Source organism: Polistes dominula, unplaced genomic scaffold, assembly GCF_049000335.1.
Source record: "Polistes dominula isolate Pdom_NZ unplaced genomic scaffold, Pdom_raw_medaka contig_77, whole genome shotgun sequence".
Lineage (NCBI taxonomy): Eukaryota > Metazoa > Arthropoda > Insecta > Hymenoptera > Vespidae > Polistes > Polistes dominula.
In genome coordinates this window covers 4,382,701-4,397,974 of record NW_028301152.1, presented here as the reverse complement: position 1 = coordinate 4,397,974, position 15,274 = coordinate 4,382,701, and the positions used below count along the sequence as shown (strand labels likewise).

Genomic DNA, 15,274 nt, shown 5'->3' with positions numbered 1-15,274 from the left:
CACGATGGCTGTGCCTAGCACTACGCTTCAACCTGCGCTACACTGTCCCATTCTCACACTTCGCTTCGCTTTGAAACGCTTCGGTAAAACTAAGATTTTTACATGTTTAAAATCTGTTTTTGCTTCGAGACCAAGTGCATATTGTTTTTAGACATCTAAAGTACACTTTAAGCTAAAAAAAAAATCGATTTTTTGAAAATTCTCGAGTTTGTTTGGGATTTTATTGCCCTCCATAGTTTTATGTTTATTATATTATATTATATTATTATATATTATTTTTAATCTCTGAATGGAATTTTTTCTTTCTCTAAGATCGATAGCGGATTCAAACAAAAAAAATAAAAAATAAAAAAAAATAAGAAAAAAATAAATAAATGTAAGATTCGTGAAAAAAAACTGGACCGCTGGACTGACTACTGGACCGGGACTCGAACCACGGGTCTTTCCCTTTCCGGGCGACTGCTCTTTAACCAATTGAGCTATCCAGGGCCCACCGACCAGTTCCCTTCCACGAATGCTTATCAAGTTTGGCATGGAGGCGTTCGTCCCACATAAATAAAATATAAAAAACTGAATATATGGCTAATTGTCTAAATATTATGCGACATCATGCACTCTGGAACTATAGCTTGAGAAATAAACAACCTGGTTTTTAAGCGACGTATACTATACGTCGCTTTTAATTTTGGAACAGAAGCGCCTCGACATACGGTATACGTCGCTCTAAGTTTTGGGACAGAAACATTACAACGTATGGTATACGTCATAATAGGTCAAATGGTTAAGTAAGGTTACCAAAATACTTCTTCTATTGTGATGGAAAAAATATTTTTTACATAATATGCATGGTGTCAAAGGATCATTATCTGGCAAGAATATTTTGTTCTCAAAGTCATTTTTATCAGGGTTATCAAAGTTCATCGGTATTTCTTGATGTATAACTAAATTGTTTTTTCTTATTTCATCATGTAGCTGATCAAAAAATACATTTAAATAATTATAATAATATACCCTTGGAATATCCTTGATCTTCGAAAATAAAAGTCTTATGTAAATGACATGCATATATTCAACCTCCTTAATAAAATAGATCTAACTAATGAAACATTCTCTATATTTACTCATCGAAAACGGCATGCTTAACGCGTCCTAAATATCTCCTAATGTTCTACATTTGAAATCTTCCTATATATGCGACAATTCGCGATCTCAACGTGCCACTGGTTGCGATAGGATGCTAAACGCGCTGTTCATGCATGCTTTGGTGCGTGCTAGCTTTGCACCCAAATCGATTTTCGAAGTCCAAACACGTAAATGCTCAAGTGTATTACGAGACAAAGAAAAAAAAATGAGGAGAAAATGAAGAAATGTGTAAATAAATAAAAGGGTCGTATATCGCAAAGAGTCAAAAAAAATATGTTGAAGAAAAAGTTAGAAAAGTGAGAGAGACAAAAAAAAGAAAAAAAGAAAGAGAGAGCGAGCAAGGGAGAGGAAAAGCTTCGTCGTTGGGAAGGTTTAACGGTGATTTATGTTGCCAGCGGGTCGTTAGCGAGTTGCCTAATTAAAGTCGTTTCACTCGACAGAGGCCGAGCTGCAAAACTGCTTACGCGAAAATTCTCGCGGTCTCTCGGCCTCCTTCTTTACCTTCACCTTCTCCTACTTCTCCGCCTCCTTTTCCTTTTCTCTATCTTTTTTTTCTTCTTCTCTCTAGAGCCACCATTCCGTTTTTGTGAGAAACTGCCGAAGTACTCGAAACGCGTTGCTATCGAACGAAAAGAGTCGAGTGTAAAAGATAAAAAGAAAAAAGATAATCTAGATGAAGAAAGAGAGAAAAATAAAGAGGAAGAGAGAGAGAAAGTGAGAGAGAGAGAAGTGTAAGAAAAAAGATAGACGAAGAGAGAAAGGTCGAGTTCAGTAAAGAACCGTTCTTCGAGAGTCTCGATAAAAAGAAATGGATCTTTTGAGTCGTTTTTACATATTCGAGGAGGTCTGATCTGTCGACTCTTGGGAGATGATCCTGATGATGAGTAAGAAAGAAAGAGTGAGAAGGAGAAACGATTCACTATACCAATTCCCTTAACGAATTCGATTCCCCTCTGAATAGTACCTAATCGTCTTTCTAATCTCCTTTATGATAAAAGTTAACCTTGTATATAAATCACTTTATCTTCTTATCTGAAAAACACTTATTTCATATGAAATTTGAAATATAATGTATACTTTTATACTTCACAAGTGTATTAAATTTCAAGTATTAGATAAAAATTATCAATTGAATGATAAAATAAAAACTTATAAAATAAATATATTTAATTACGCAAATGAAGCTATAAAAAGTTATTAGAAGAGGTTTGCTTAATGATAATTCGTACAAATAAAGACATTTTAATATCATTTGTTCAAAAATGTAAAGTACATTGGACCCTTACGTAATGTGTACATACATATATGTGTACACATTACATACAGCATACATGCTGGCAAGATTAGAAGCGGTAAACCAAAATACTGCTTCCAAAGGGCGTTACTTTCAGGATAGAAACCACTGCAACGCTTGTGGTATTGCCATTAAAATTACTCGTTGCGTTTGTCCTATTCACGAAAAATAGAAATGTTAGTAAATGAGCATCCGCACTCGATTTGTCATTCAAAAAAAGTTTTCCATGTTTTGAACTATGATCATTAAATTCAAACATCACCTGAATCTACTAAACATATTCTGTTTACTCTATTTTCTTTGCATATTTATTTACGTAACTTTTTTGGCTCAAATAGAATAGTATGAATGATTAAAAAAGTAATAATGTTATTTAATTAATGATTATTTGCTAGAGAGTTCAACAAAATGTTAACAAATAATTAAAAAGGAAACAGAAAAGCGAAATAAGAGAGAGATAGAGAGAATTCATAAACAGCACACGAACCTTCTACACGTAAGCTAATATTAGCATGACCTTAAATTACTCTGAAAAGAACACGCACGTAAACAAAGATATTCTAAAAATAGTAAACATAGAAACGGTTATGCTTACGAAAATTACAATAATTATAACTAACAATAAGAGGAAACGCAGTTTATTACCTCTCATTATTTTTATTTTATTTATTCAACAAATTTCTACTTACTCATTGATTCATAAATAAATTTTTTATAATATATAGTAATGTTTATTTTAATACGTGTCGTCATACATACAAAAATTTATAAATAAGTTAACAATGAATCTTTGTTATACTAACAAAAATATTTTCGTAAATTTTTCCAATCTAAATCCCATTACGATTTTATCTCATTCAAATTGTTTATTGAACGATACTCGAATGATCTATACACGTTCAATTGGATAACCTTTTTCAATGAATAATTCACCTCTATTGGCAATAGCTAGTCTAAACGAATAAAAGAACCAACACGATACTTACAATTAAACAATTACGCAAAAGAGATCGAATAACTAGGCGATCATTTAGCAATATAACATACATATGTATGCAAATGTATGTATTTACATATATATATATATATATATATATATATATATATTCAATGGTGATAGTATAAGGCTATTTAAAAAAAAAAAAAAAAAAAAAAAAAAACAAATAGCCGATATTCGGCAATCGAATAATTTCTCGTATTAATACGAACGTGATAATTGATTTGTTTATCGAAACATCCCTCTCTCTCTCTCTCTCTCTCAATTCGATATTCGATTGGCAAATATTGTTCGAATTTCCAACAAAGCGTAGGACCGTTGATCGTGCGATCGTTGCTTTTACACGAAGAATAATTATTTTTTAAGAACAAACAACGATACAACGATCGATATGCCTCTTTACGTCAAATCGTTGAATTCATTCGCTGAAATGGTTTCAAAGCTTTCAAAGCTTCCCGCCCACGCAAGCCGCTTTTGAAGCTTCAACACTATTTGCTACTTGCAGAAAGGCCTGATTGAATAGCGAATATCGAAGTTTCCAAATCAATCTCAATTGAAAAGCGGCTCTCGATATTTCATAGCAATTTACCAACTCGCTATGTAAATTAATCCCATCGAAGATATTATTTTAGCGTTTCGTCGGTAACGTGCTTCCTTAAACTTTAAAGTGAGCTAGCTTAATCTTAAGACAGATAGAAAAAAGGGATATGTTTCCTCTAAAGAAAATTGCTAATATAACATTAAAGAAACTATAATGTTAAAGAACAGTAATCGATATATTACCCTGAGATAAAAACTTATTAACAAAGTATACAGAAGCTAATTGACGAAGCAGGTTCTTTGTGCTTAAACATTAGCGTGCATAATGTTATAATCATTATCAATATCTTTACATCAACGTTAATCCTTTGAACATAAAAGGCAAGAAATTAAAAGCGTTGGATAACGTTAGGGCCACTCACGACAAGGTGAGTCCAAAACTTAATTTTTAAAGATTTTATTTAAAATATGAGTAAAATAATAAAAGAACAAAATATTAAAGATAAAAAATCTAATGTGATAATAAATTCTCTTATAATATACTGCACAAAGTTATAAAGGTTATTATTAGATAAGTCTATCGATTTATCACACACAAAAATTGGTACGGTAGCGAGTATTAAACGTTAGAGTAATATTTTTATTACCATAATTATCCGTCTTAACTGTAAAAAAAATTGTAAGTGCCCTCTAAAGTTATTATCTATGTATAAAACTAATTGTTTTGAAAACTCGTAGGCCCCGATTAACTTTATTAGAATTAGATAAAACTGGAATGTTATATAACTCTTGACAAGTATATGAAATTATATAAAATGTATTAGCGTAAAAATATATTTCTACAAAAATAATCACATTAATGATTAGATAATTATCAAATACGATAACATGATTACAAACACGATACGATGATTAAAGCATAAAATAAGTCATTCTATGTGTTTTATATAAGTTTTTTTCTTTCAAATCTACTAACACGATCAGTCTAACTGGACTTCATACAATGATTCTTCTTCTTTAAATAATTTAGCGTACACTAATTAGCCTCAGCATGCTGACTCGATCGTAAGTTAGTGACGATGTTGGAAGGATCGCTTTACTCTGATGGCAAAAGAGCAAAGTCAACTAATTGGAAAGCTCGAAAAGCAATTAACCTAAGAGCTCAAAGATAAACATTACTTCGATAATTATCTCAAGAGAATCGTATCGAATGTCTGAACTGTCCAATACGATTACATAATCGATTATGTACTCGATAAAATACTGACTATGTACATATATACATGTCTATATACATATATACGATCTGCTTGTCATTACTTATTCACGTATTCACTCTCGAGTGATTTTTAACGATTTCTAAAGCAGTATTCTCCAATGCTTTTCAAACTCCAAATTAAACCAAGGCAATATTACGAATCCTATTACTCAGCAATCTTCGATATATTTTTAAGATAACATTGTAAAAATAACGACATTTCTTAATTCTAAAAATAAAAATATAAGATTGAATAATAAAATTGAAATTCATATGACTTTAACAACTTACTAATAGCTATTAGTGACGAAAATTACTTTCAATCTTAGATAACCTCTGAAAAGTAATAAACACATCTTATATAAGCACTTTGAAGGTAAATATGACAGATCTATTCAAGCCAATGCTCATAGTCACAGCAAATCGGTTACTATATACTTATATATAGTACATAATATTTACATTATATATATAGTACATAATACATACTATATTACTTGTATTCCATATATTATATATATATACATATAGTATATTAACATAAAATATACTGACAAAGTTTGAACATTATAACCTGGGACACCTTGTATATGTATATAATACTTTTCTTCAAATTTATTTCTCTCTCCAATTTTTCGCATTAATATACAATTTACAACTAAGCGAACATACAACAAAAAGCTCTCCCACCCTTTATCCCTTACTCTTTCTCCACTCTTCCAGCCCTTTCATCCACTTTTACCCTTACACATTTCCCTCCAGAATCCAACAAATTCTCTTCCCTATACTCTTCTCTTCCTTTTTCACTCTTGTACACTAATCCAGCACGTGCTGCCACAATTATACTTTATGCCCACACGTCCTATACAGTCTTTCCTGCTCATCCATCCAGTACCTACACTTACTCATACCTTTACCTATCTTAAAACTCGTCACCCTGTTCCATTTGCACTCCTTTTTTGTCCTACTCATTATCAGATATTCTTGCTACCCTTAACCACCCTATACCAACTGTTGTACCATAATTCCACTATCTTCTCCCACCTACTTGCACTCAGTCTAGTTTCCCATTTTCTCTCTCTGCCTCCTGCCAATCGCTTTCCACCTCTCGCAATTCACATTCATTCCTCATTCGCCTCTTACTCTCTTCCCACCTCGACCCTTCCGTGTTTCCCCCTTTTTTTCTGCCTATAATCTTTCGCAAGCAAGTCTGCGTTATGTAATTTCCTTCTTCTTTCTTTAGTTTCACTTTGAACTTCCATGCTCTCTTCACTTGCATCACCATCAATTTTTCTCCTTCCAACTATTTCCTTAGTATACATATATCCCCGATAGCAACAGTTAACCCTCCAATCACTCAACTAAGAAATCTTTTCTGCGGGCTTTCGACTTTCTTCCATTCCTTCTACTCTCCATACTTCCACTCCATAATACAGCACGACCCACACCAAAATATCAAACATCCATACTCTCATTTTCCAGTCATTCTAGAATCTCTTATTTCCTATTTCCCAATTTTACTGCATAACCTTCCTCGCCTTCTCTTTCACTCTCCTCACCTGTAATCCGTTCCCTCCGCCTGTACCAAACCAAAAATCCAGGTTGCAGTACTCATTCACCCGCTTTACCCTTTCCTTATTTATCCTCCATTCATACTTTGATTTACTCTTCCTCTTTTTAAACACTACTATTTTCGTTCTACATTCACCATTAAATCTTTCTCTTGTACATATTCTTCTCATTAACATTTTTATCCCTCTTTCATCCTCCTCTTATAGAACCATATCATTCGCATATGCTAATGACCACACTATGCCACTTCATTTTCCCTTTCTCTGCAACTTTTTCTCCATATTCACCAACAGCAGATCGAACAGTAGGGGTCTCAACAGGCAGCCTTACCTGAGTCTCTTTCCTGTCTAAAATCTTTTTCGTCCTCGTATTCTCATTCTGACCCAGTCAGTGAAATATTCCTCTATCCTTCCGATCAAGGGCCTCTTTCCTCTTCTTCAGCACTTGCCACAGTACCATCCTGCTCATCAAATTGAATCCATCTAAAAGCAGAACGACTAACTTCCTATTCCTCTTACCCAATTATCTGTTCACTAAGAAATTAAGTATGTATAAGTTTGTCCACTGTGCCTATGCCCTTTCTGAAATCTATTTAATTATGAAGGATACATTTCCCTTCCTCGATCTCCGTCTCCAGACTCCTCCTCAGGATTTTTGTGTAGATCTTATATCCTGCCGACATTAGCATTATCCCTCTGTACCCCTCCACTTTTCTCCCTTCTTTTTTCTCACCAACGGAACCATCAACCTCTTCCTTCACTCTTCCGAACACCCTTCTCCTCTCTGTATCTTATCGCATATCTTCCACATGGCCTTCCTTAACCTTTTTCCTCCGAACTTTATTACCTCGTTCTCTATTCCATCTTCCACTGTTGCTTTCCCTCTTTTCAAATTTGTTACTAACTGGTAAACCTTCTCTTTATTTAATCAATTCGCTCGCTCTCAATCTCCCTGCCCTTCTTTCAATTTTCAATCACATATTTTAAAATAAAAAATTTAAATCATCTACAATGATTATTAGATATCCAAAGGAATTCTTTAAAAGAGGGTAAAGTCTAAGGTGGTAGTATACCGATTATAACAACTGTTATCGCTTTCATATGATTTAATGTTAATTCTATTTATTTAAAAAATATAATGATTTATTTATAGAATATAAATATAAATTATATTATCTGTTTGAATTAATTATGATTTTCTTATCAAAAAATTGATTCTTAATATGAACTTTGATCAAATTAAAAAAAAAAAAGAGAAATAAAATAATCAAAGACGAAGATAACATGTAAGAGAAGAAAAACAAGATATAGAAAAGAAATAGAAATAGAAAAAGAGATAGAAAAGCAAAAACGAAAAAAGTCGATATGCATGCACGGCAGGTGCGATCGTCGATCATCGAACGCGTCGTATGGCAATAAAGATCGTCAGACGTCTTGGAAAAGTCTCGATCAGATTTTCACGAAAGATTTTCGTGGATCGAAATCGAAGGTATGTGGGGAAAAAGAAGAGAGAAGAAAATATCTCAGAGCATCGACATTTCGAATCCACAAGAAGTCTCGAGTTATTGAAACGAGTGTCAGAGGCCGAACGTCTATCTATCCTGCTCTTTTCTTTTTCCTCCTTCGTCATTCCCTCTTACTCCTCTCAATAATTCGAAGAAAATATAGATCACGTGTTTGCAAAGAAACATACACGTGCTTTCGATCGATTACAACATACGACTTCATCTGAATACATTAAAAGTTTCATAGTAAATTGTAGTTTCATATAGTATAATAGTATTTAATATTAATTCCATGTATTTAAGGAAACTAATTTATTTAATTATTATATAATAAAGTGGGACACGAGTTTAGAATATATGTATGCGTTAAGGCAACGCTAGATATGCTGAAGAAAGGAACGGAAAAACAAACCAGCAGTTTAAAAGAACGTCGTATGAGTAACATATGTGTCTGTGAGCGAGCGGTTTTATATAAGCAAAGCAATGATTAACAAGTTTATATTTCATAAGCAGTATAAATCTATTAGGATGTCGTATGTGTGTGTATATATTCCTTACTCATATATCTGTTCCAGAAAGAAAAAAAGAATATATCGACGAGTGAGTTTGAATGAACGAATGGAACAGTGTTAGATAAACGAGCGACAAGAGAATAGCCGTGAGTTGAGTGATTACAAAAAATATATCAAGTTATGTGTATATATAATTAGAGTGTATTTTAAAATAGTTATTAGGAGATTATAGTAAGTTATGTACATTATTGCCAGGATTGCACTAATTTGTAAAATTTATTATTCATTTTTTAATAAATCTAATCCTAAAACGATGATAATTTAATGCATAACTTTTTAAAATTTTGTTTACGCATGCACAACAAAAATTATATTATCATTGATAATGTATAAAATAAATAATAAAACAAGAATGTTGTGGCTCTAAGTTTAAGAAAAATATTTATTCCACTGTTCAAACTAAAAAGTGTATATATGTATCTGAACGAAGTGATATACATGAAAGTATAAAGCTTTTCAAATTATCGTCTGGGTTACCGCCCACATATGTGTACGTGATATAGAGAAGATTAGTGTACAATGTAACATGTGCAACAATTTAGTTTTTCATTAAATTTCGTAGCACAAATTATTATTATTAGTTTTATATTAGAGAAAGTTCAACTTTAATATTTACTTAAAGTAATCATTTTTTAATATTCATTTATGTAAATATATTCATTCTTGATTCGTTTTTTATGTAAAAGACAAATATAAATACTCGTGTTACTACTCACGATAAATTTATGTGTTTATCGACAATATTCGTAGATCAATTCGACAACATCTCTATGGTAATGAGTTTTAAAATGAGCTATTTATTTTTAAAACATTCGTATAAGCCACGTGTCTAATTTAAGAGTATAGGAATGCACAATGTGAAATAGTACGCTGACGTAATGTCGACGTAACATCTTAACGTCTCATTTCTTATTAAACGTGACTTGCATATTATTACACGAAATAAAGAAAACTAATAAATATTTAATGATATAAACAAAATTATGTTATATTATTCCCGGAAATTTGCATGGAATTATTTGAATTAGTGAATATTAATTATAAAATGATTAATATGCAAAAGTTATATAATAACGAATGGGCTATATTTTTCAATACGTTTTTCACACTTTGTCGCTAATAAATATTTCATTCCTTCTTTATATTCCTTCCTTTCGGTTAACATTTGCTCTCCCGTTCTCTCTATCTTTCTCTCTTATCTTCTCATTGTAGTTAAACTAATTTTCACATTTCATATGATGTTCATATACGTTTCGAATTCCTTTCAAATTCTTATACTCCCACACTCGTACAATTCTAAATACTTCATCTTATAATTATTATTATTATACAGAGCGAGATACCTAATTGTATCACCTAAATATCTTCTTGTTTATAATCGTATTAAAAAACTTCAAAGAAAATAGTTGTACTATTATAGGAGTAGGAAAAGGAGGGATTTTTTATCAAAGTCATTTTTTTTTACAAGATTTGAAGGTTAACTTTGTTTTTTTTTTATATGGAATTATATACTTTCTTTTAAATATTTTTCTAAAGCATGAAAAAATAAATGAAAATGATTTATATAATTTTTAACGAATGATGATTTGAATTTTGTATTCTCAAGATATTTATATGTAAAGACAATTGTTCTGTCTATTCTAAGTATCTCTATTATTACTGTGACGATAAAGTATGTCAATGGACAATAAAATGCGTACGTTTTTCAGCGATATGAAAAATGCTAATAATATAAAGCATGATTCACTAACTCTTGCTCTCTAAATAGCTTCGAAAGTATGATAATAGCAGTTATTTAATTATTTAGTAGCAGTTTATTAAGAATAAGTTGCATAAAAAACTAAGGACTATAATATGACGTTAGTTTTTCTTTTTGCTAGGTTGAATTTTTTTCAAGATTCATAGATCAACTTTCTTTTTTTTAACACTTTTTTTAATATTTATTTTCTGATAGCAGCTGTCAAAATGAAATGATGTGCAACATTAATATTTTTGAAGGTCAACTAAGGTCAAGTCTGGCGAATAAGCCGGCCACAATATAGCTCCTCCGCGTCATAGTCACGTAAGGGTTGCATCATGCTTTAGTTGTTCCAACAAAGGACGGAACAGATGTTTTGCGAATAGTTTTTATTGGTCATTGTCAGGTTATATATTTAATATTGCACATCATTGGATTCGTCTTGACAGCCGCTATTAGAAAATTAGTATTATTATGTTATATAGCATTGTATTAAAAAAAAACTGTACATATAAATCTCGAAAAAGACTCAATCTAGCAAAAAAAATTAACATCATATTATAATCATAGATTTTTCATTCAACTTTTGTTTAATAAAAATTTCTACTGCTATCACACATATTTTCGGAGTTATTTAGGTGGACAGAGTTAGTGAATCATCCTGTATATTATAATCAATTTGAATATCGCTGAAAAAATTACACGTTTTAATGACCATTGACATGCTTATTCGTCACAGTAATAACAGACATACTCAAGGTGGACAGAATAATTGTCTTTAACACTAGATTTACCAGCATTATCAATATACCTATTTCTACCAAACCAATCAGAATGACTGGTTTATACAAAAAAATGCTTATTGAGGCTTCCAGTCTTTAGTCACTTTTAAAAAATAACAAAAAAAGTTAAACAATGTTAATTGTAATAGATAAATGGATTTATAGACATTGTCAAATGACTAAGCGTTTAATTTTTTACAGTTTGTCGGTTTTAATTTCTACCTATGTTGATTTTGTTATGAGCACACTTTCCGCATACACTTTTTTTGCATATATTACAAATAATTGTAATCTTAGTATAAGTACTTTTTTATCTAGTTACTTTTTCTATTGAGTTAATTTAAAGATCAAATGAAGAAAATAATAAAAGTCTAATAAACACTACGAAAATATCCAAACTTTTAATTTCGTTTAGCACAACCAGGATTTCTTTGTAGTCGGTATTTCAAGGAAGAAATTTATGGTTGAACGTGATACGTAATATCGCCGTTACGAAAATATCGAATCATGTGATGTTCTACAGGAGGATTTCTATTGATCGTTTCTACGTCAAAGCCATTCGAAAAATCTTTTTACCTGTCTTACTTACACCGAAATGAAAAATTGACGAAAATGATTATTCGAGATAACTGAGAATCATTAATTTTCCATCTAAAGCATTAAGGAGAAAAATGATTTGATTTTTTATTTCCTGGTATCATAATAGGAATTATTAACATTTCAAATTTAACATTGAAAACAAGATAATAATTCAATGAACCAAAGTCTTCTGATTCAATTTTCAATTTTGTAATCTAATCTTCAACCTTCTAATCTTCTATCTCCTTTCTTATCTTATTATACAACTTTATACTTTTCAAACGTTTATTATATGAGTATAATCAGATCAATACATTTAAATTACATTAAAGTCAGATATTATTTCACTTTAAATATTTAATTAATTAATTAATATTTTAAATAATATGAATAATATTTATGCTATTATTAATTAAGTATAGTACCTTAATATTATACCTGACCGTGTATGCTTTTTTATTCCGATTTAGAATCTTTCTATTTATTGCGAACAAAATTATTGTATATGCGAGCAAAATAAAAATCTTATAGTATCTGTATACCAAAATTAATCTCTGTGTATGTAATATTATTAAAAAAAATGTTAATAAGCTGTATGTATAAATCAAATAGCTATTATAAAAATGTAATGGATGATTGCCTATTTAAATATATACTTATAAATATACGATACTTATAAATACTCATTTTATTTGAGAAATTAGTCTTATCAGTTTACAGAGTACAAAGAAATACAAAACGTGAACTGAAAGATTAGTCAGTTTGAGAAATCAAAATAGACAACAATGAGTACTCGACTCGTCTGTTCTAATACTAAATTGATCAAATTACTCGATTTATTTTCTACTTACGTAATATGTCATATTGTGGTAACCATCTGCTGATGTAAACGTTATCTGGTTTCGCAGTAAAATTAGTATCTTCCCATTTCCATATAATCTTTCTTGGTATAGACCTAAGGACATTAATAATAGCTTGAAGCCTTGCTGGAGGCATAGTTGTTGCTTTAATCATGGATCCAAGACAAAAGTACAGTACACCTTCTTTTGCTTCATCGAGAAACTTAGCAAGATCTTGTGGTAGTGGTTTAACTGATGACGGTAGGTGTACTCCACCAATTTCAATGATATTTGGAAGTAGTGGTCTAGAACCATGAAGAGACCAATGTGTGTTTGTCAATAAAAGTGATTGATGTTTAGCAATGTCTGCGAATCTTGGTAAATCGGATCCAAAAAGTTTTTCAGCTGGGCCACGATGATAATAATCGTACCATAAATCGTATATAATATTTTGTATGTGAACCCATAACAGATTTGCAGTTCTATCGAAAAAATTCATCGGCGTCTTAAAATGTGTAAATACATTAGGTATGTTAGCTTCGTCATCGGGATTTCCAATATGATTATTTGTCCAGCTCATGATCTGACAAGTTGATATTCCCACGAAAGGCACCTTGTACTTATGTACAAAACTCAAAAAGCAATCGGTATTGAAATTCTCTATAAATATTAAGTCAATTTTTTTGTTCGAATGAAGAAATTCGAGAACCCCAGGATTGGTCAGTCCATTTTCACAACTTCCTTTACCACGTGTGCTAAGGAAAAACACTTCTTTTAACAAAGTAACGACCGGAAGGTGACTTATTTTGCCTAAATTTACCGAATCCTCGGCAGCTACATAATTCTCATTAACCAAACTGATATCCTTATAATTTGGTAACGGTTCTTTTACTTTGCTACTGTTTGTTCTTGGGAAATACGAGATCACTGTAACTTCATGTCCGCGTCTAGCTAATTCTTCTACTATAGGCTGAATAACGAAGAAATGACTTTTTCCGTGATGTGGAAAAAGGCCAAGAATCTTTAATTTCTTTTCAGGTGATTTATCAAGAAACTCACTTTTCGTCTCGTGGCAAATGAAACACAACACAATGTAAACGTAAAAGCACAAATTCATCCAACGTAAATACATTTTCGCAGAACTCTCAAACGAACCGTCCGCACGTACATTCGAACTCGTATTGACTGAGATCTTTCCGACCTCTGCCAGATAGTATATAGACAGTATTGTATTAGTGTTAGTCACTACGAAGAATTGTAAACTATTTTTTCAATAAATCTTATCAATCATGGTTTCTATGATACTCAAAACTTTTATCGCTGTTACATATTTATAAGAATGTTTAATTAAGTCTATATTTAAATACGATATCTACTTGGCAATCTAATCACATTGAATAAAGTATTTCCAAATTCTTTCAAATAATATAAATTTAGTTTTATATATTATTATTACTCTTAAGATTAATTCTGAAGCAGCTTTCCTTATTATTTAAATAATCATATTTTTTCTAATTATATAAGAACTTTGATTGACAATATAGATCAATTGACTTTTTAATAACGCTTAATTAGTAAGATTTGTGTTTAGTTAGTTTTCCTAACAAACTATATTCGATACGACTGTGAAGTTATTTAAACTTATCGATTTTAGATTTCTAATCAGAAAATAAATATTAAAATTTGTTTAAATACCACTTTTTAAATAAAGATTACTGATATTAGTAAAGTAATATATTAATTATAAATAAATAAATTTATAAATTATAAATAAATAAATAAATATTATATTTATAAATAAACTAACGAAAAGTAAAACTGAAATAGATTTTGTACCTATATTATACGCCCCTGACAATATGCTCATCCCTTCTCTTCTCGAATTGGCACAAATTAGATTGGTTATTCTCGGCCGTTGATCTGTTCATCTCACTCTTTCTTTCTGTCTCTCTCTCTCTCTCTCTCTCTCTCTCTCTCTCTCTATCTATCTATCTATCTATCTATCTATCTATCTATCTATCTATCTCTCTATTTCTCACGTTCTATCTCTCCTTCCCTTCTTGCCTTCTTTTCTTCATGCTACTTAAATTTCGTTACGCTATGTACGATAGAAACATGAACGTAGCTGATTGCAATGAAATCTTCTTCACGTTAAAGGAGGCCTCGAGAATTTCTCTCGTTTCACAAGCGGCTCGTAACCGATCGGTAGTACGTAGATATGCTGCAGATCGGACTCGAAAACCGTGAAGAAGAGCTTCGAGCTAATCTCGAACATGTAACGAACTCTCGTTAGAATGAAAATTACGCTTCCTTGATGCGAAACTTCACGGGTTGCTGGATAATCTAAAAGTGAGCGAGCGTATTCGATGTTCAGTAAGAAGAAAACTGATATTAAAAGAAACAAACAATTTTAGAATTTTCGCATTAATTTATTATTATGACGTTAAATCAAATAA

General features: G+C 31.1%; 1 protein-coding gene across 1 annotated transcript in view; it reads right to left on the bottom strand.

The window, feature by feature from the left end:
- Window positions 1–14,013, bottom strand: part of LOC107064360 (UDP-glycosyltransferase family 37 member C1) — a 47,321-nt gene extending 33,308 nt beyond the window's left edge. The window contains exon 1 of the mRNA XM_015316996.2: window positions 12,831–14,013. Coding sequence (XP_015172482.2) covers window positions 12,831–13,950 — 1,120 coding nt within the window. The 5' untranslated portion in view covers window positions 13,951–14,013. The remainder of the gene's footprint in view (window positions 1–12,830) is intronic.
- Between the last annotated feature and the right edge of the window lie 1,261 nt (window positions 14,014–15,274).